Source organism: Ambystoma mexicanum, chromosome 2q (assembly GCF_040938575.1).
Source record: "Ambystoma mexicanum isolate Mex_15411 chromosome 2q, UKY_AmexF1_1, whole genome shotgun sequence".
Taxonomy (NCBI): domain Eukaryota; kingdom Metazoa; phylum Chordata; class Amphibia; order Caudata; family Ambystomatidae; genus Ambystoma; species Ambystoma mexicanum.
In genome coordinates this window covers 115,618,422-115,639,530 of record NC_090924.1, presented here as the reverse complement: position 1 = coordinate 115,639,530, position 21,109 = coordinate 115,618,422, and the positions used below count along the sequence as shown (strand labels likewise).

The 21,109-nt window shown below is 46.3% G+C and overlaps 1 protein-coding gene across 12 annotated transcripts in view; it reads right to left on the bottom strand.

Annotated features, from left to right (window-relative positions):
* MAPK8IP3 (mitogen-activated protein kinase 8 interacting protein 3) overlaps positions 1–21,109 on the bottom strand; it is an 892,115-nt gene that overhangs the window by 161,891 nt on the left and 709,115 nt on the right. For all 12 annotated transcript variants that reach the window (XM_069646979.1, XM_069646985.1, XM_069646981.1 and 9 more), the window contains 2 exons: positions 20,591–20,749; positions 20,098–20,263 (listed from right to left, as the gene is read on the bottom strand). In XM_069646979.1, coding sequence (XP_069503080.1) covers positions 20,098–20,263; positions 20,591–20,749 — 325 coding nt within the window. The remainder of the gene's footprint in view (positions 1–20,097; positions 20,264–20,590; positions 20,750–21,109) is intronic.

The following is a 21,109-nucleotide window of genomic DNA, read 5'->3' as shown; positions in this document are numbered from 1 at the left end:
AACGCTTCAAAACCTCTCACCATACTGACAAAAAAAATGAAACGTATTAAGCTGCATTTGTGGTGTTGCATTATATGTAGCATTCATAACATATGGTGTCATAAACGGAACCCAATACAGCTTTCGCCTCATTCCTACCAATCACCAGGCGATGAAACAAGCTCAGGCTGTTAAGGCCTGTGAGCTAACACTAGAGACAACCGGACTGCCTATCTATCACCTACAGGTGATGCAAACTCAGGCTGTGGAGTCCTTTGAGCCAACCAGAGAAGTGACCTGACGGATCCCAGGTCTGCTGTTCACCTCCCTGACTCTCAAAGCTCAGATGCGTGTCCGTTGCTACTCTTGGAGTAAGGCCTATAATATGCTGTCCACCTGTAATTGTGGTGCCGTGTGACCTACCTGTAGGACAGTATAACCGATTCACCATTTTCCAGATTCAGTTTTGGCACTGCAGGAAAACATTTTGCCATGAACCACTGTTGCCTGCCCCCTTTTCAGAAACGGGAACAGCCCGTAACCCCCAGTCTCCTCCTGGCCCCAGCTCCTTTACTACCACATGCCTATCATCTACGGCTTCCACCCTCCGTCATCCTTTCCCACCGCCCCATCCTCACCCCCCGCTCTTGTCCCCTCCCACCTCACCCATCCCACTTCTTACCTTTTCAGCCCAATGCCACCGCTTCCAGGTATGCAACATCATGTGTGAATTCGGCTATGCGCTGTACATGACAGGCTGCCATTCAGGTGCGGTGGTGTGTCGGAAATGTTTAGTGGACAATATAGTAATTATTGGGTCCCAGTAAAGGAGAGAGACCTCCTTGGGACAGACCTGCACATTGAGATTCCATTTGGATACTGCTTAGTCATGCCCACACTACTACTGCCCATGCTGGGACACACAACTAAAATTGCATGCCCTCTGGTCCCAGATGAATATCCAGGGAGCCTGATGTTGTGCCTACTGAACTTTGCAGACCAACCCACCACATTAACAAAGGTGATGCCATTGCTTGTTTCCATTGGGAGACTCTGTGGTACGTCAAACACTTGACTAAGCCCAGCGATTCAAGAAACAGATGTCCTGGTTCCCCAGTCACAAGATGCCTAAAGATCATCAAAATGAAACTGGGAGAAAACCAAGTGACTTGGCTGGGTTCCGGCCAACTGACCTGGAATTTATTCTCATAATTCCCTCGCTGTTGGGTGCTGACTTAAAGCCTTACCCTGAGAAGGCATTCATTAACGGGGTACAGCAAGTAAAGTGGATCAGGAACCAAGTGAAATTGAGAATGACTAGATAGTGAGACAACTTGGGCTTGAGGAAGAGGGTACACCGAGAGCGCGGTGGGTGTGGTGCCCAGAGAAGACACTGACAAAGGCTCTAACAGGTCAGTGTCTTTATTAGCAATTTTGCCCCCTACCGATGCCAAGCTGACACAGCGCCTTCCCGCTGACCCACTCCAACCGTCTCTCGCATCCATGTGGCATATTTCTAAGATCCTCAGCTGTCATTTTCGATTTTAGTTTCATTTCAACAAATGAAATATTTAATTACTTGTATTCTAGATATTTCTTTTGCAAAACCAGACTTGACATCCTGTGTGGGAGGACCCGAGTGTTTGGCGTTTTTGCTGGCAGCCAAAACATGTGTGTGTCCACCTGGCGTGTGAGTGGACAGCTAGCACAGTCCAGCTCCTGAGTGAATGTGGTTATGTAGGCGATACTCTGTGCATTCCTTAAAGACTCTTAGCTGAAGTTTCAGAGGTTTGCAATGAAGATGGGCTGCTCCTGAGAACCAGGTTTGGCCATACTGGCTGGATCCTCGCCCCCTTGTCCTTGCTCCCCATGTCTTCTTAGGCTGCTGGAATCCCTTGCTTTGCTTTTCCTCATCCTCCTAGTAGATATATTTACTGGCTGTCCTACGCTGGTACGGTTTCTCGGTTGGGGCATTGCTACTTCTCAAGTAAATCCTCCTGTGCCAAGTGCCTCGAGGTTCAGCATCTCTCCGAACTTGAAGAGTGGTGGGTTGCCACTAATCCACCTCAGCTTTGTTCGGGCCATTCTGAGTCACCTCTATTTGTTGCTTCCACTGTGGGACAGTTCTTTGTTGGCTGGCTGCCCAGTTTTGCCCCTTGAGCTAACCAGATACGCTTGTTCCGTTTCCTCCATCTTCCTGGTGCATTCCCCGCCACTGCTACTGCTTCTAGCTGGTGGGTCGCCTTCCTGGAAACACAGATTCTTCTTTTCATTTCATCTTTCCTTCTGGGTCATCGTTGCTCTGGGGGTTCGAGTCCATGGGTACCTGATCCTTGGCAAAGCAGTGTAAGAGAAGCCCTTTATTTACTGCGCTCTCCTCTTCCACCCAGCTCCGAACCGAATCTTCAGTGACTGGCGATGTACGTACTTATTCCTGGGTCCAGATATATTCTTCATAATCATCTTAAGGAGTCCCGCAGGATTGGGGCAGTGGTGTGCGGTCCTGAATCCTGCTGGGCATCGATCCTTCTTCAGCCACCTGGGTCTCAAACTTCGGGGGCCTCCTCTGGTGTTGCCTGGGGTTGGTTGCTTCTTTGGCTGCACCTGAGGGGCAGAACCTGTACTTACCTAGCTTGAACTCATAACCATGACCTGCCGCTGGTATTTGTTCCTTTGTTTTCTGTGGACAAATCATTTACAAACGTACACCTACAAACTACTGGCAATTGGTACTTATCAGGACTTTATTTCATCGTAGCTACACTGTGGCTCCCTGGAACTCTCTGCAAAAGAACAGTGACTTTAGGAGGTACCAGTCATTTATTAGGGAGTGTAATGTATAAATCACAGCTGTTCTTGCTTTCCCCAAAGGATTTCATTAAACACTCCGTTACAATTTTTGCTACACATTTCTGAGTATGTCTAAAGGTGAACTGGGACCCAGCTTGGCCCAATACATGTTGTCAAACGTCACTGTATTATTCGGTGGCGCTATGGCCCTCATTTGTACTTGTTTAACCTTTTCTCACCATCTGTGCAAAGTATTATGTATGTGTAACAAATTTTGCTTTCATGTCGAAGTGTTCTTAATGCATAAGAGGCTGTGGGGGACAATTGTTCAGCCCATGTACTGCATGGTGAGTCCTAGATATGTGTATGCACTTACTGGTCTGCCTGCACCTTGGCTTTATAATGTATAGGGATGGCTGCCAGGTGTAGACTTTACATTTAGCTTGATAAGTAGAGAGGGACTATGCGAGGCCCTTTTTTCTGTATTTGCCTATACTGTGTTTTACTGTGTGCTTTGTCCGAAACGGATCATAATCTATTTGACCATCTATATGCACCCGGGGAAGGACACTCAGTTAATCAGGTGACTGGAAAACCAGGTGAGAACACACTATGTATTGCCCTCATTTCCCAGCCACCCGAGGCCCTTTCTCCACCAATCTTCCTTCATCCCGACTTACCTGCTGGACCAGAGCTTTGTGCTTTGGTCCTGGCGCTCCTCCTGCCCTCGGGCGCCATGGAAATAGACAAGGGACTAGTCCCTTTTCGTATTTGTGTTTTGTTTTTCTTCACGTGAGACTGGGCTCTGCAATACACGCGGAGCACATCTCCCACCATTTAAAAAAAAAAAAAAAAATTAACTATTTACACCCCGGAGTGGGTGTACAAGTCTGGTAACGGCCCTGATCCCTCACCGAGTCCCTTGCTCCATTCAGGCCCTCATAGGCTCGGACTGGCAGTACGCTCCCCTGAACGGAGTGACACTTGTGCACCCATGCAATAGCGTGTATATTTTTCAGTATATCTGTGCAGTGTATTCTCTTGTGTTTCCTATTGGGACTAACTTCACCTGTCCACCAGCCTACCCCACTCTAGTAAAACCTGATTGCCATAGCTACTCATTTAGGGAGTCTGATTGATATTTCAGTTGGGATCCTTTCTTACCCTTAGGATGGACCACCACTAACAGAGGGCTGAGGAAGCATCTCCCCCACCAGCACCGAATATGTTTGGCTATCGGAAACATGTGGCAATATGCCACATCACCCAGAGTCAGAGTCTTAGGACCTCCTTGGTGAAGGTATAATAATTTGGCATTTATATAGCGCTACGAACCCTCAGGTATCTGAGCGCTGCTTATTATTACCCACGGTGTGTGGTGCTCATTTATCGACCTCGGAAGGATGAAACGCTGAGTTTGGCGCTGCCGGGATTCGAACCTGCGTTCGCAGGCTCTGCACTGATGTCAAAGCGAGCGCTCTACTCGCTGTGCCACTTGACCGGGTATGGTAGTGCATTCTTCCCTGCTCTGGTATGACATATATATAGACCAATACCCATATTCCCTTTCATAATCAACTCAAATGACAATAGAGCTAGAACAGAAATGGCAGAAATACAAATTTTTCTTCAATATTTATTTATGCTTTTCAAGTACATAAAGATGGCAACAGTCCATTGGACAGAAGTAAATAATAATAAACCACAAGAGAGAGCTGCAGTGTGGGACAAAGCACACAAGGGGACAGGACGAGAGACCAGCATATCCCATTGAGGGGAGGCTGCTTAGTAGGGAAGCTTCCACGCATATCCCTGGAGCACTAGGGTGATAATGCGCCACTCGCACTGATCTGCACAGACGCCTATGGGCCCTTTCTTGGGGTGCGCACTCCTGTGAAAGCATTCCTTCCTGACATGGCAGATCGCCAGCTACCCAACCAAGAAAAGTCCTAGGACCCACGTCTCAGCCATTTCATAGCAACTCGCTGCTTAGGTAGAGCCCATGGCAGATAGATATATTTTACTTCAGCCAGCTGCAGTCCACATGTTTGGATGACCAGTGGGTCAAGCGCCAGGTTGCAATTTATGTCGGTGATCAACCTGCCCAGAATACACAAAGGTCCTCACGGTCCCAAGTAGATGACAAAAGGTAGCACAGAGACAGGAAAGGTTTTTACATTTGCTATCCTAGTCCAGAGAGAAAGTTCGTGTTAGGGGCAGTGAAACATGCAACCTTATCAAAATCCTGTAATGGACAAGCCCCGTTATTGAGTTACTGAAGGAGACTTTTCTGGTAAACTCAAAGTGGAATTGGCCACTGCTTGCTTGGTATTTCACATCACAGATCCCTGAGTCACTTGATGCGGACCACCTGGCAGGTGGGTAAGCAGCATAGCATAGTTTCTATTAAGTTCCTGCAGCCCACCACAAATAAGAGTTTTGGAAGCAGCTTCAAACGCAGCAGTTGCCCCCATCTAGCAGTGATGCGTGCACCGACCAGAGCAAAACTGCAGGTCAACAAGGGCAGCCTACCCAGAACACCCTCCAAATAAGCAAGCGTGATGAGGGCACCATCTTATTCTTAATCACCCATGAGCGGAAAGTCTGTCTTGTCCAGTCCACCAAGTCATGCTATGTGTCATGGGTGGCGGGGCGGTTTGGGGACCGTCATCACGCTAGTAATTAGCTTCCTATGTTTTGACCATGCTGGGTAGCACATGTGTCTAGCAGTGAAGGATTAGTCATCTCCTTTTTACGGCATACTCTTTTTATCATTGTAGCACACGCCATTTCACATGGAATGTTCTGGGGACCCTTTGTGTCCCCTTTTTCTTGGTCTTATACATTGTTGTTACTCTACCAGGCATCTTCTTAACAGTCTGATGGCAGTTGTTTCGTTTGTACCCTTTTTCCAAATGCACCATTCTATGCTGCCCGTTCAGCTGCATATATGCATTTTGGAGGAAGTTGCACTCAAAATGGCCTATACTTGTGTTTTAAGTCGTGTTCAAGATGGCCTGGTCTTTGCTGGGCGTCCTACTTTGCCAGGAAGGGGGAGGATCCCACCTCTTCATGCACCTTGGTGGGCTGCTTCTTGCAGAAAAGAAATCCACATAGGTTCCTCTGTGAGCTGGCAGGAGGAGGGGAGGAGGGCTGTTTGTTCCAAATCCACATGCACCCAGAGGCATGGCTGGCTGTCCACTATTGAACAGCCACAAGTTTTAATGATGCAAGCTCTCTTGTTGGAAACCTTGTTGACTGCTCGATCTGAAGAGATCCAAAGAAGACGACGAACGAGGGACATCAGAGGACTGCCGCAGGAACCAGCATCTGCTCAGTACCCTCTCCCTCACTGCAAACCTCAAACCTCTGTTTGACAGGGAAGACCGCTGCAAGGTGCCTTTCTCTCTTTGACTGCTAGGACCAACCAGTCGGCTGCCCTGCTCGAGGTTCATCACCTGTGTGTCATGATGCCTACCCCCGGGCATCCGGATTGAGTCCATCAGCCCCGGTAGCAGGCATCCAGATACTCATTAAAACCCCAACAGCCCCGGCTGGGGGCTGTTTGGATTCAGTCCTGGCGCCTTAGGCGCCAGGCTCATCATAGAAATCAGTCCTGGCGCCATAGGCGCCAGGCTCATAGACTTTACTTACCTTATGCAGACCATGCTGCAAATGAGTCCAAGCCAACGTGAGGCCTGGATGGGACTATTTTATTACGGGGACTTTTTTTCACTTGGGTGTGGTTCTGGGGAACTTCTTACCTGGGACTACTTTGCAGGCTATTTAAACCACGCCCGAACAGCAGCCCATGCTTCGCGTTATTCTGCATCCAGCAGCATGACGCTCACCGTGTCTGCAAGTCAGCATCCAGTCTTCTGCCACGCCTGCCTCGAATCCGGAGCTCCTAGACAAAAGGAAAAGAAAGGAGAAGAGGTTAGATCACAGACATTATTTGATTCCTTACCTGATTCCGGACCCAGCACATCTCTGAGCCTGGAAAGGACATTATTTCAGCATGCGTCGCTTCGCCAACAGCAGCGCCGCGCTATACTCACCAGTCCACCGCATCTTTCGACTCGGCGCTGCCTCCATCATTTTCTTCGTCGAAACCCAGCACCTGGGGGGAAAACAAAAGGAATAACAAGGTGAGACGAGAAAACCAACAAAGACAATCTCTTTGCCACCATAGGCTTACCTGCTTACCACCGGAGGTATTATTCTTTAATTCGCCGCATCTTCCTATGCCACACCTATAAAGGGAGAGAAAACAGCAAGTTAAACTCATGCAACTTTTACCGGGCAGTGTTTGGTAATACAGACTCTTACCTGAACGCCATCAGCAGCCTCCAGCCAATATTCTTTTGGACCCAGCTGCAACCCAACGAGAGAATGGAACAAGAGTGAACATCGGTATTCCTCCGGAACTCCTCCAGTACCTTCAACCTAGTGAAGTAACTGGTATCTACGCGCCCCTGCATGCCATGCAGGATGGAGAGCTCATAATTTAAAAACATAAGGTGAGGTTACCAAAAGGCGATATCGGAGGTAATTAGTGGGGAGAACGAGAACTGTTGGGGGTCCATCACTAAAGTCCACGGGTGGCTAAATCCCTTTCTCCACTTGCAGGAGAATACTTTTACGAGTCCAGCAGACAAGATTAGGCAGGCCAGTCCAGACTGTCATCTCTTCACTACGCATCACGTTGGTGGAGACCGCAGCTGTCCGGGTCCGATCGACGCCCCTGTGGGAACCAGGTGAGTGTAACACTGTGTAAGGCTGTTGGAGCATGCAGCTCTGTATTTTCTCTGCAAGCCCTGGATCAAGCTTTGCTCCCCTGCATGGAAGCCTACTGGCCTTAAGGCTGGAACTCTTCGTGTGCATCTTCAGGGCTCTGCTGTGACACTGTAAAGCCACTGTGCTGACCTTCACCAGAAGAGAAGCCTGTAAAGAGCCTTAAGAACAATGGCCGAACGGTTGAGTGCATCGCCCATGGTGGTGGTGTATCGGGAAGTACTTCTGGGGGTCATCCTCTTGGACCCCAGGGTTGTAGCGTTTTCCCAGAATGCTTTCATCTGACTTAAGTCCCTTTTTCAACAACTAAGTGACTTCTTTGCCCTGGACTCCTACGCTATTAACCTTAGACTCTCAAAAACCTTTTCAGTGATGACTAAAAGACTTGCAGAGACTCTGTGTAGGCTAGTGATGGACTTTCGAAGACAAGGTGTGTGGTGCTAAGTGCTTTATAAGATTAAGGCCCATGTCCGATTTGTTCCGACCATGATTTTCTCTGCTCTACCTTATGCATCTATAGTGTTGGTAAATGCTTGTAATACTAAAGTAGTGTTTAACCCATAGTGGGTTTGCCAACTGTGAGCGATATCTATGTATATTGTTATTTTTACTTACCTTTGAATATTTAAACTGTACCTTAGTGTAGCACTGTAATACATTAGTCTTATTTTTGCACTTACCTGTGCAGGTCTTTGTATTTACTATTTCTGTAAAGTGTGTTAACTGAACTCCAGAACAGTGACCCCTTTCCCCTTAGCTCTCCCTTATTGCTTGGTTTATGCTACTTAAGTGAGTTGGTTAGCTCACCTGGGGTTGTCAAAGTCTTGCTAACCTAACCCTAGGTTTGCATTTCTTCGTCTTACACTCATTAGTGACTTTGAAAAACCCTCCTAACATCAGGAGTCCATTTCCACGGTGGCCATGTTCACTATGACCCGCACACTTGTCCAGGGTCGTGTTTTTTGTTTTAACATACTATTGACACATCAGGGGTTAACTCAGAGCTGATAATATAGCCACAATAGACTGTTCAACAGGCTTAAGCCCGCTGCCATGGTAATGAATGGGAAATAGCACACGAAGGTCACTACTAACATTGTCATAGCCAATCACAATGCTCAGAGCACAGTCAATAAGTATGGGTATTGACTGCGTTCCAAACATTCTGACTTCGGAAGCAGACAGGGAAACAACAGGAAGCATTTCTGTGCATTCAAGAAACAACAATATAACTCCATAGCAAGATTTCTTTCAACAAGACATCCCCTGTCTGCGAGAGTCTTCTTTTCTTCACTGCTCCTTCAACATGACATGCAACATCCAATCTACCACACTAAAGTGAAAGCCAAGAAATTGAATGCCTTCACTTTCATATAGAGAAACCGTTGATTTTTATATTACGCCTAATGCATGGCAATGCTGAAACTGTAGCAGTTCATTTTTTGCTACACTTTATTGATCAGTTTATAAAGACAACATTGTTAATTAAATATTGCAAAATAAAACCACCAATAGTTTACTAACACATTTTGTGTGTTTACTTTACGGACTATTAAACTAACAGTTTGTACTATACCGCCACAACACCAAATGATATTTTGCTATTACTTATATATGTTACTAGCCTTCGAGACCTTAGTAGAGGGCATTATCGCTTGTGATAATGACCCTTCCCCAATTTATGGGGCTGGCCATTATCCAACAATAATGGTCCTTCCCTCAGTCTACAAGGCTGTACTATTATATGAACCTCCTTCATGCTTTCATGAAGCTCCAACTTAACCCAGCCATAAAAACTTCACACAGCTAAGGAGTTAACTTTGTGGCATATGCTTTGCAAAATTCAGCACCCACGTCATCCGGACCTTGCACCTTTGCTTTTGCCAACATAGCTGCCAAACAAATTACTCATGTTCTTTAGGAAGAATTATTCTTTATTTTGTCAGCTGTGATTTGACCTTCAATTACCATCTCTTCCCTTTATAATAAAACTGGGAGGTTTAGATGTGAGACATATGGCCCCCACATCCTTATGGACAGCGATGTCCTGCGAGTACTGCAACAGCTAGTATCCTTTGAACGGGTCATTCACACCATGTGGATCCATGTGCTGCATCCCAACAGGTGCAGCAACTTCCCCTATGTCCAATCTACCTGACACCTCCCACACTATACCAGGCAATCGCACTGCCCAACGATCTTCTTGTAAAGACATTGAGGCATAAATAGAGCCTTGCGATAAATGGTTGCCTTAAATTCATCCATGTCGGCAGTAAGGGGATCTTCAGTCTGTTTGTGCTGCCTTTTGTGAGGAATATGAAGGCATCCTCACTTCTTTCCCCAATATATCCTCCTATCAGGTGGCCAGGGAAAGGCTTTCGCTTTTGGATCCTGACCCTGGGGTTGGATATGCGAGGGAGGGTCACCTGAGTGGAGGAGACTTGGGAGTGGGGATGAGGCACCCTTGGGTGAGACACGGTATCCCCCATTTCACTTTTGTAAGGAGTCAAATATCCACCAGGCTTTATAGGGTATTACCAATCTCTTCTATTTTTCCAGAAAACACTCTCCCAAAACACACCAGTCAGGTACTCAGACGAGGAAGCGACAACCCAGAGTCATACATCCTCTCTTTATTAACACTGACATACGCCAACACCACTCTGGTATGGGATGAGGAAGAGGGATGCCGAGTACCAAGACTGTTATGCAGTAAAGGAACATTGCCTGCACCTGGGGCCCAGGGGACAGTATAAATGGCCCGATCAGGTGAGGCTAATGAGATCGCCTGTGGAACGCTTGCAGGGGAAGCCGGAGGCGAGACCAAGGAGATGCATGGCCGAAACGCCTAGGAGCTGAAGAGTTGTTGCAGCGGAAGCGGATTGTAGTGTGAGCATTTAAAAGGTCTCAGGTATCAGAGATGGTCTGCATACCTACTGGAGTCGGAGAGATGTCCTCTCCGTGCAACCGGGCGGCAGAGATCCTGGAAGAGAGGCGCGCCGAGCCGGAGCGGCACCAGCCACAGAAAGCTTGCCGATGCGGAGAACAGTGAGTCAAAGGAGCCTTAAATGACTCTGGGATGCTGTGGGGTGAACCACGTGCAGCTAGCGAGGGATTGTTTAGGCTATCTGAATGCCGGTCCAGTTTGAAATACATTCTTTGACAGTACGATAAGCTGAATGCTGAGAAAACTGAATGAAAGGGGTTTGTGAATACCGAACTGTGAACAAGATGAAATTGAAAAGGCCAAGAAAGGGCCAGGGAAACAGACGTTTTTGAATTTGTGAAAACACTCATGAAGAGGGTGCAAATTCCCAGCAGGAGAGTAAACTGGGAATTTGATGCTGCTTTGTTCAAAGTGACTGAATGGAATGAAATGAAACCTTTCGTTATGAATCCTGAACTGAAAGAAAGCAAGTGTGAGTGAATACCAATTGGATTGAAAGCAGTTGGTGAAATTACCTCATATAAGCAACCGTGATTTGTGTGAAATGAAGAAAACAAGCATTGGCAAGTGCCATAAGAATATCAGGAACTGTGTAAACTGAAAGAGTAAGCAGTGACAAAAGCCCAGAGAATATTTGAAAGTATCGTAAATCCAATACCACTGTGTGGCTGAAACAGTGGCCGTGTAACAGTGAGGAAGAAGCAAGTAAGGTGAGGTGGTTGCGTGACCTGTAATGGGTGGACCGTGTGGTCCAACAACTGCGCCTAGACCGAGTACCCCCACCTAAAGGAAAAGCCACCTATCTCACCCATAATAAGCTTGTGATTGAATATCACGGAACACTTGTGTGAGCTGAAATTAAGGAACTGAATTCAGTGATATTGGTGCAATTGGTGAGAGGCAACTCCGCCAGAAAAGCTGGGAAGTATCCCAAGGAACTGTGTTGTTTTTGGAACATTGACAGACTTGAAAGCTTGGGGAAGGAAACCCCTCTTTCTAACAAAGTGAACTATCCTGAATCTTGAGGAAGGGAAAACCCCTTTTCCAATCATGAACTGGTAGAAGCTCTGAACTTTTATTTGAACACTTCTCATTGTGATGTTGACATTCCTACAAATGATATACAAGTAGATGTGAGGGCAAGTATATGATTTGGACACAGGCAGACATTTGCTTTGGACTTCCTGACACAGACTATCATTAGTTTCAGTTAGGTAGGGAAATCCCAGTTTAGCATAGGACAAGTTAATCCTTTTTCATTTGTCTGTGTCTACTTCCTGATGCCTTCACACTATCTAGTTACAGCAAGTTTTGTGAATTTCACAAAATTCAAACTGGAGGAAAGACTATCAAGACTACGACGAGTCCTGAGTTCTTGGGAGATCTGCCTGCACCCAATAGGGAAGTCTTTGTCACCACTTTGGGGTCCTAATCTGGTAGACAAAGAAGCTTTTCAACTACCCTATCCAAGAACATATTTCCCGCCACCTAATACCTCATCTTCATCACCAATACGGTATATTCTGTGAACTCTCCATGTAAATACTCTTCCCTGTTCCGTTGCCTGTCTGTTTTCAGCCTTTATTTATGTTATGGGGAAGGGGCTAGGGATAGCTCAGGTTCAAAGCATTTGTATTGGAAGCAAGGCAACTCAGCACAACAAAGGTTCAAATCCTGATCCCGTGCTTAGAAACCACTGGTATTAAGCATATTATAAAAGAACAATTATAATAATGTTCCACTGTTCACCCAACATCACCTGGCTCACGTCTCTTATTCATTTACTTCTATTGGAAGGCACCTGACTCATTATCTATGTATGTAAAAGATTCTTATTGAAACACAATGTAGAAAGAAAATACAAATTAAACATACCAATGTTGTTTGATTGACATACTGTGACGTGTTCCGGATGACCACCCTTAATTGAATCTATTTGTGGAAGAGGGGTGCCAAAGGAATGTTCACAACTAAGCACAGAATATGGTACCCGTACGTGGACTGATATGCCTTTTCAGGCAGGGTAAGGGTGCAGGTGCATGTGACAACTGAGAGGCACTTGATGAAGGCCCATGGGAAGGATGTGATGCCGAATGGCAGAGCTGCAGCTGTTAAGCTACAACAATTATGAATCTGGACTGACAAGGTGATGGCTTTTTGTGCCAAATATCCAGTCAAGCCGGTCTTACATTTTCATGCCTGTTGTCTTGTTCTGCCATGTGTGAAAGAGCAATGGCAATGAAAGTGGCATTCATGAAAAGAAAAATGAGTCGACCCAAGATGAGGCGACCGTCAACAGCAGCATTATACTGAGTATGCTTCTCGACATTGTTATCGTCAATTAAGGCACTTTCCCCTTATGACGCAGCAACGCTAAATTTATACATTTTATATACTTTCTGCACTGCATGGCAGAAAATGCAAGCATGTAGGTTCTAGGGAAGCCTGTGATGGAGAAGGCGGCCAATGCTGGTTGGCCTCAGAATTTAAAGCACTATACCAATGCTGTCTCTTGGCTACATATAGTTGGCAGCCCACCAGTCAATTGATAGAGCCTCTTCTGGGACACCCCACAGGTGTGAAGAAGCCAACTTTTGAAGTAGTTTTGTCCCATTAAAAGAGTGTGCTTGCAGAGTAAAGTGAAAGATATAGAGAAGCAGGTAATCCCTGTGCCTTCTATGGTGACTGGCTCCACTTGGGATGGTTGTGTTGGTTCTCTGTGGCTTCCTGGGCACACCATTCATGCTAGTAGGGCATGGGTTTTGCCTCAGTCGTGTGGTGTGGGGTTGGGTGCCTGAAGTTGTTTGAAAGTTTGGATGTGGTATCCTTTTGTTCAGTGGTTGGTGTCTAGCCCTTAGTGGTAGCAGAAAGGGAGTGGCATATTATGGTGCAGGTTGTCCCAAAAGGTGAGGACAGCTACAAGGTTTGTGTGGGTGCGTTATTGGGAGGATTTGTTTTGGAAGTTATGGGATGTACATGTGTTGTTGCATGTGTATGTATGTCTCTTGCGCTTGGGTGTGTCTTGTGTTGGTAAAGGGGGGAAGATATGTTGTGTCTTGTCTTTCCCTGCCCTGTATGCATGGAATGCTAGGAGTGACTGACATGGAATGCTGTGTGTGAGAATGTTGTGTTCTGAATGGTTCTTAGAATGTGCAGTTGAAAAGATGGGTTGACAGAGAGGATGCCGGCGGATGTCTGTCCATATAACTTACCTGATGTGGCCTAAATGTATCCATGTACCTAGAGCTGGAACTCAGTAAAGATGTATCCTGTTCCTACACTAGTGTCAGTGTTGTGCTTCGTCAGGGACCCAACTTAACACACTGCCAAATCAAGTAAAGATTACAGCTTTTTTGCCTTGATTTCTTTGGAAGAACTGCTATATTGAATATTTTGTAGAATGCAGAATTGAATCTTCGCCTAATAATGGAACAGAATGGTCTAGAATTTGCTGTTCCTTGTCACTACACAACTTTAGACTTATATTTAAGATACCCACAGCAGAGGATGAGATTCAGATTGAATTAGACTTCTTGGAAACTATGTAAATCGTCTTCAAGGTCAGATTGCTATTGTTGGTCTTGTCAGGTTCCTTTGGATCTAGACACTTTCATGGGTGTGCAACAGAGGGAGGACAGTTGGGAATTGACCTGAATGAGGAGTGAACAAATTATGATATAAGAACCTGCATGGTAGGCTGCCCCGGTTGGTGAAGGAACCCTTGGCCGAGTTAAGGGCTCAAGTACATTGAGGGCACTTATGGAGGACCATGTGCTATGGCATAAAACCATGGCACAGAAGTTAAGGAGAGGAACATGAAACAATGAAATGAAGCAACAGCGGGGAAAATGAGGCAGAGGCTCAGAAAATGAATCTACACTGGCACAGACAAAGAAGAAGGACTTAGTGAGGTTGGAGCAAGACTTAAGCACATAGTACATGACAGAAGATATGAACAATAATTGAAGCAGCAGTGGCGAGGGAGCACAGGCATGTTCCACTGAATACAGTCCACAAACTCTGGCAGCTGATTCGTATGCATACTGTTAAGAATAAAGCATTGGTTATGCTGGATAATCTTGAAGAGCCGAGGGCTATGCTGGAACATAAAAGAAAGTGCTTAGATCAGATTTTATTGACTGAAAAGAGGCCCAAGTAGAAGTGTACGTCTGATCTTTTATCATAAGCAGCCAAAGATCAAATGAGAACATGTTGGTTAATAGAAATTCGAAAAAGCAAGATCTGATGAGATGTGGGGTTCTTTCCAGGACACTTTATGCTTAGTATTTAAGTACACTATTGTACGTGATTGTCTTACTATTTTTCCTTTTCCCTATCCCTCTGTTTTTGCTGCAACTGAGGTTTACTGATTTAGCACATTTTTACTAATTAGGGTGTGAAAAGGTCACATGCTGGGATTCAGGGTTAACCATGGTGGTGATTCTAAAACCCTCCAGATCACCCCTGCTGCACCCCTCCCCATAGCAGGGGGCCGTCACATGGCTCAATAAATGGCACATTCGCCACATAAAAAACACACCTTCCGATAGCCAGGCCATTCAGGGTATTTCTACAGAGCCAGAAGTGGAGGACTACATCTCCCATAATCCCGTGGTTTATTGAGGAAAAACCCAGGCCGGAATACAAAACTACATTTATTGAGAAAGGGATAGGACAACTGAGGGGGATGGGCCGACCCACAGAGTTACTTTCCAAACTCGAGGGATGACACCACAGGGGAATCCATAGTCTGTGTCCGTAAGAGGGGAGAATGTGCATCCTCGCCCCTTCTTAACAAATAAGGGAAAACATCAAACGTTCAGCCCCTCTCTCTCTCCAAAGAAGCTAGTAATATTAGGACTGACCTGAGGAAAATAGGAGAAGGCCAAAAACGGGTTCATGGGGAGGGAACCAAGGTGGCTGTCCAACCTCTTAGAACCCCTGTCTCGCTGAGCCCACCCCCAGGGAACCTGCAGGATGGAAGCTGCTGCAGCTAATCACAAAGGCACCCTTCCCAACAGCCACAGCTGCAGCCGGTCATCTTGGAGACCAGCACAAGAGAGCGTCCAGTGCACTATAAAAGCAGCAAGAAACCCATTCAGTTTGGGGGGTGCTGACTGTAGAGTTGTACAGATGGTGTTTGCAGGGAGGTGGAGCAGGAGCAGAATTACCGGACTGGAGCACAGAGGAGGCGGCGGCGGGAGGAGCATAGTGTATAACTGCTATAACTGGTGACATCTTAAAGGGGGTGAAGGAGGTGGAGAGGGAGCTGGTGTGAAGTAGATAGAAGGTCTTTCAGTAGAACGTATTGGAGGGGGAACGTGGTGGGCAGAGGCATTGCTAGGGGTGGGCTAAGGGGGCTATAGCCCCTGGTCTTTTGGTTGTAGCCCCAGTTCCGACATTAGCGTAGCCCCGGGTCTTTTCCAGACCTAGCAACACCCCTGGTGGTGGGAGGAGGTTAAGGTGAGAGAAGGAGTGGAGAACAGCGATACAGTTATTGCCGGTTGTAGGAAGACAAGGAATGGAGGAGCGATTACATCTGGATCGAAAGAGGAGGATAGATTAGAATTGATGGAGGAGGTTATGGCAGCTAGGGAGGGCGCAGGATGGTTATCGAAGGAGAAGGTGGGACAGCTGTTGGAGGAGGTTGAGTGTTTAAGGAAAAGGCTGGAGAATTTAAGGAGTGGGTGGCAGTATTGTTGGGGTGTGGCAGAATGGAGGAGGTCATGAGGTTGTTGGAGATTGGTAAATTGATGGAGGAACTTAAGGAGGTGGGAATATTGATGGAGCAGGCTGGGGAACAGCAGAAAGGAGGCATGTGACGTGAGGGAGGCAAAAAGGCATTGGATGAATGGCGATTTGAGGAGGCGGAGAGGAATTTTAGTGAAAGAACCAGAAGTGGAGGTAAACAAGAGAGGGTCTGGGTTAGGGCTGTGTCCCTCGATCGGAAGGGGAGGAGCCCATGGTGGGAGGAGCTACATGCTCATGGCATGGAGGATACCAGAACCATTTGATGTGCTAGGGCACTTGTTAAACAGAGCTGATTCTAAGGTTTGCCCTGTCAGTCAAGCCCCCACACTCTGCTACTTGGAGACCTCACTCCATCTACATCGGCAGACATGAAGCAAGGACTCAGGCAGCCTACACCCAAGAGGCTGTGGGACTACCTTGGAAGTGGACAGTGTGGGAAACCTGAAGGTGTCTGTCTCACTAGTCCGCTGGGAAATGTCCCCCAGGTGGCCAGGACATGGCCATCGCTACAGGATCCAGTTCCTGGGGGTGGACCAGCGCGGGAGGATCACCTGGATGGGGGGGGGGTCTTCGGGGAGTGTCCTTATGACACCTTTTCCCCATCCTGCTAAGTAGGATATTTAGAAACTCTACCCCCCCCCCTTTTCCAACACAAACACTTTCTCACACCGTGAACGACAACGGACTAATACCAGAGCCGTTTACCTGACATGTCCCAACACAAGGGTCAGGTAGAGTTAGGCAATTGCCGACAACCACACACACCTGACTGCCCTTTCCCTTACTCATAGGGATAAAAGGCAGAGCACAAGAGCACACTCTGAGCAAGGCCGAACGCACGAGGAAGCAGCTATTCCAGGACGGCAGTTCAAAACGGAGGAGAAGGTCGGCGAAACCTGGAAGGACATCGTGGAGGGAGTTGCCCTTGCCCTTTTCAAACCAGACCCGCAAAGCCTCCGACAAAAGAAACATAAGACCGGGAATCGCAGCTGGCAAATGGTTTAACGGATGTCAGCGGTACAGGGAACCCTCCCGCACTGATAGCCACGGCGGGGAGACGCGGTTGCCATTGTGGTACCGTCCTTGACTCCATCAGCTGAAGAAACGCCAACGAGTTCAGCACAGCCGGTGAGTTGGAAGAACCTAATAGTGGACTGGACTGTGTTAGGCTCAAGGTTGCAGTGGCAACATTAAGCAGATTAAGATACAAAAGGTCTTTTGTGAACGAACTTGGTACCAGAGATAGAGTGGTCCGGCGCCACGTGGGCACTCGTTAGGAGGTCTCTTGCTGGTACCCCTTTCCTGAACCAAGAGACTGTGTTGAACTAAAAAGGTAAAGAAACTACAAGTAGCAAGAGGCTATAGGGAAGGCTGACGTGAGGTGTCACAGTGGTCATACAAAGGTCAAGTCAAACCCCTTGTACAATTGAAAGTCCTTGACACGTTGCAGAAGGTTTGACGAGTGTAAAATTGTGACACAACTGTGGGAATTGTGAAACAGGCGTTTGCGCCCAGCGGATGGGAACGCTGTGCGAACTGCGATTGTGTGAATAATCACGCACTGCCCATAGGCTAACAGAGTGACCCAGCGAGACGTGATCGCCGTTCGGAAGTCTTTGTTTAAAGTTGGCAAGTGCTGTGGAAAGTCTGAGCCCGGATGAGGGGGACCTTACTAAATCTAGGTGGTTGTTTAAAAATACATTGAAACTTTTGAATATTACAAATAAGGAGATTGTGATTGAAAGGCAGTAGTGAACCCGACTGAGGGACGCCAAGAGAAAAGTTGTGAAGAAGCTAAGTGAACAACATTGTGATGATAAGTATGAACCTGACTGAGGGATGTCCACAGTGAGTGGTTTGTCTGAGCCTGATTGAGGGAGGCTAATGAGTGAGTTAAGGATCGGAGCCCGTCTGAGGGGGATCCAAGGGTGAAGGGTAATCACCCTATGTGAAGGTTAACAGAAGGAACTTTTTGTTTTGTTGTTTTGGCATATCAGGCCCCCTGAAGCAAGAGACTTTGCATGAGACGAGACTTGGGCACAGAAGACCCTGATATAGAGAAAAGGGACTTTAAGCTTGTGCCAGAGAAGCACAGGAGTGTGCTGTGCTCAAGAGTCCCGACTTGTCCCGTGTTAAAAACGCGGTGAAGGGAGACCCCAGCCATAACATCCTGACTTATTTTTTTGTGAACACTTCTTTCTTTTCTTGTGAACATTATCCCACACTCTTTTGTAGCATAGCGGTAAGGATTGGCAATATTTATTTTTGGTATAGGCCCTTTTTATTTGACTGGACTCCGCTAGGACTGTATTATTATCATTTGATGGTCATAGCTTGCTCCGAGCTTAGATTTATGTTTAGATTAGGCGTTTATCTCACCCATTATGCAGTTTAATAAACACCCTTGAACTGTTATCACTTGTGTCTGTCTTGCTTTGATTCCTGCCTTTCTTACAGAAGACCCCACCCATTTGTAGACACCATACAAAGGACTTTATATGGATTGGGGGACCTCCCCAAGCAAACCAGCACCTTGAAACTTACTAAAACGGGCACTGACTCCAAGAGTGGGTCAGCTAAAGAACCAGAGAGAGACATTTGAGTCATCTTTTATCCATCCTGTTTGTTATTTTCGTTCTAACCTGTCCACAATCCCAAATAAACCACTACGGACACTTTATATTCAAGACAGTCTTGTCAGCTGATCCCGATCGGCATCAAGACAAGGGCTACTTGCTCGCTGAATCTTTGCTTAATAGGATATATACATTTAAATGTTTTAATTATGTGATTCTTTGATTCAATGTATGGGTGTACGGGTTAAGTGTTCTGTGGTTCAATGTTCCTGCACTGGTTGAATGATGTTTGGTTAGGAAGCCCTATTAATACCTTTTAAACACGCCTTGGCTGTGGAACATAGAGAACAAGTGCTTCTGGGTTCAGATGCCCATGTGTGTTTAAAGCCGTACTCTGAATGTATTATTGTTGTCAGCTCTGCAATTTAAAGCCTGAGAATTACCCTAAAATTCCAAAACAACGATTTGCTACTTATCCGTCTTTTTTTTTATTTTATTCCATTTTATTAAGTTTTTAGAAATACACATAAAAAATGCCATCTTTTAATCGTCAGCCAAGTCCTTTTTCAAAAACTAATTAAGCTGCCAAATTATCAGTGCTTGACACAGCTTCAACATTTAAAAATCTCTCTTTCAGCACAGTCACCAGGTTTTGGTGAGGTTATTGAACTGTGACAATATCGGCGCCTGGCAAAACATTCCAAATGTCAAACATCATTATTTAGATACTATGTATCAGGGGCAAAAAAACTGGAGAATGTTCAGAAACTTACAATGCACTTTTCTCCAGGAATACTGGGCAACTCTGTTCAAATAAAACAGGGGACTGTGTTCTACGCTGGTCACACTGCCACTTATGTTTTTGGTCGACCTATCGGATTTGGGTTGTTTATTCGTGAACGATTTGTTCACGGGTAAATTGCCTGCAGTGTAATTGCTCGGGTCCCTGTTTCAAAAGTTAATTGTAAATGGCAACCCAAGCTATTTTTATCCCCCAGCGCCAATTTTAAGGATGCAGGGGGGCACCCCCATACCCCTGAAATCCCAAAATACCAGACATGGGGACCGGGGACACCCAGGCTCCTCATGTTTGAAATTTTCGGCCATGCACAAAACGGTAACAATCAATGCGATCCAAACGTCCATTCGGACAGTTTGATGCAATCACATTGGGTGTTACCAACTTATCTTGGTTCCACTGCTTTTCTAATTTAAAAGGACACACATGAGATAACCAGACAACATCCCCTTCTCACTCACCAGGAATGCTGGAGATGCAGAGCACATGTGCATTGCAGACAGTGAACTGGTCCACCACAGTGCCTGGCTGATTCGCATCAATGATCACAACTTTGCTGGTGGACAGGGTGCTGGTGAGAATCCACACTCGGCTAGACGTGGCATCCATCTCGTGCAGCTCCTTCGTCTGAACCAGGGATACGATTAGGTCGCGGAGCAAGTGAGAAAAGAGAGGCAGGATCAGAGGAGGATAGGGTTGCAGCCAAATAACCAACATTTGCAAGTAGTGTAGCAAAGTAAGAAATCACCACAAAAAGCTTCAAGTGAGCAATAGGAACATTCTTCAAAATGGCCGTTAGCTACATACCAGAAAATCTCTGATATAAAAGCATCTCCCAGGCAATGGAAGATGCTGCTCATACACAGAGCGAGCATGAGAGGGACAATTGCTTTAACATACGTTTTGTGGTATTATGGATTGGACCAGGACAGCAAGACTAGGTTACACAGTTACCTTTTTCTTTTCTGGAGAAGTGTGGGTACTTTTGCTTTCACCTTCCACCTCTCTGTCGCACGTCAAAGGGTCACGTCCAGCGATAGCCTTTATTCCATTCCCTGACTCCTCTTCAAGAGGTCTCCATCCTGTCAAGTCGACTCCCGCCGCACACCACAACTGGCAAACAAAAAAGCAAATTGGGGCAAAAAAGTTAGCCTGTTAAGTAATTCCTTGGTGATAGTATTCAGATAGCTATCACCTTTGGTTCACTGCTATGTGAACGATTCAATAAACACTTGGCACATAATTACATTTACAAACCTTTGTTAGGCTGGGTTTGGATTCCTATGGGAAAAGAGGTCTTTTTACAAAAAACAAGATATTATTCTCTGAGAAAAATCTAACCAAACATTGTTCGGATAGGGTGAATTATAAATGTTTGTGCTCCTAATCCAATATGGAGACTAATTACGCTCAGGTTCTCTATTCTATTGGCCATTATAGGCTGTAGTGGCTGCCATATCCCTTGGCTCCAGT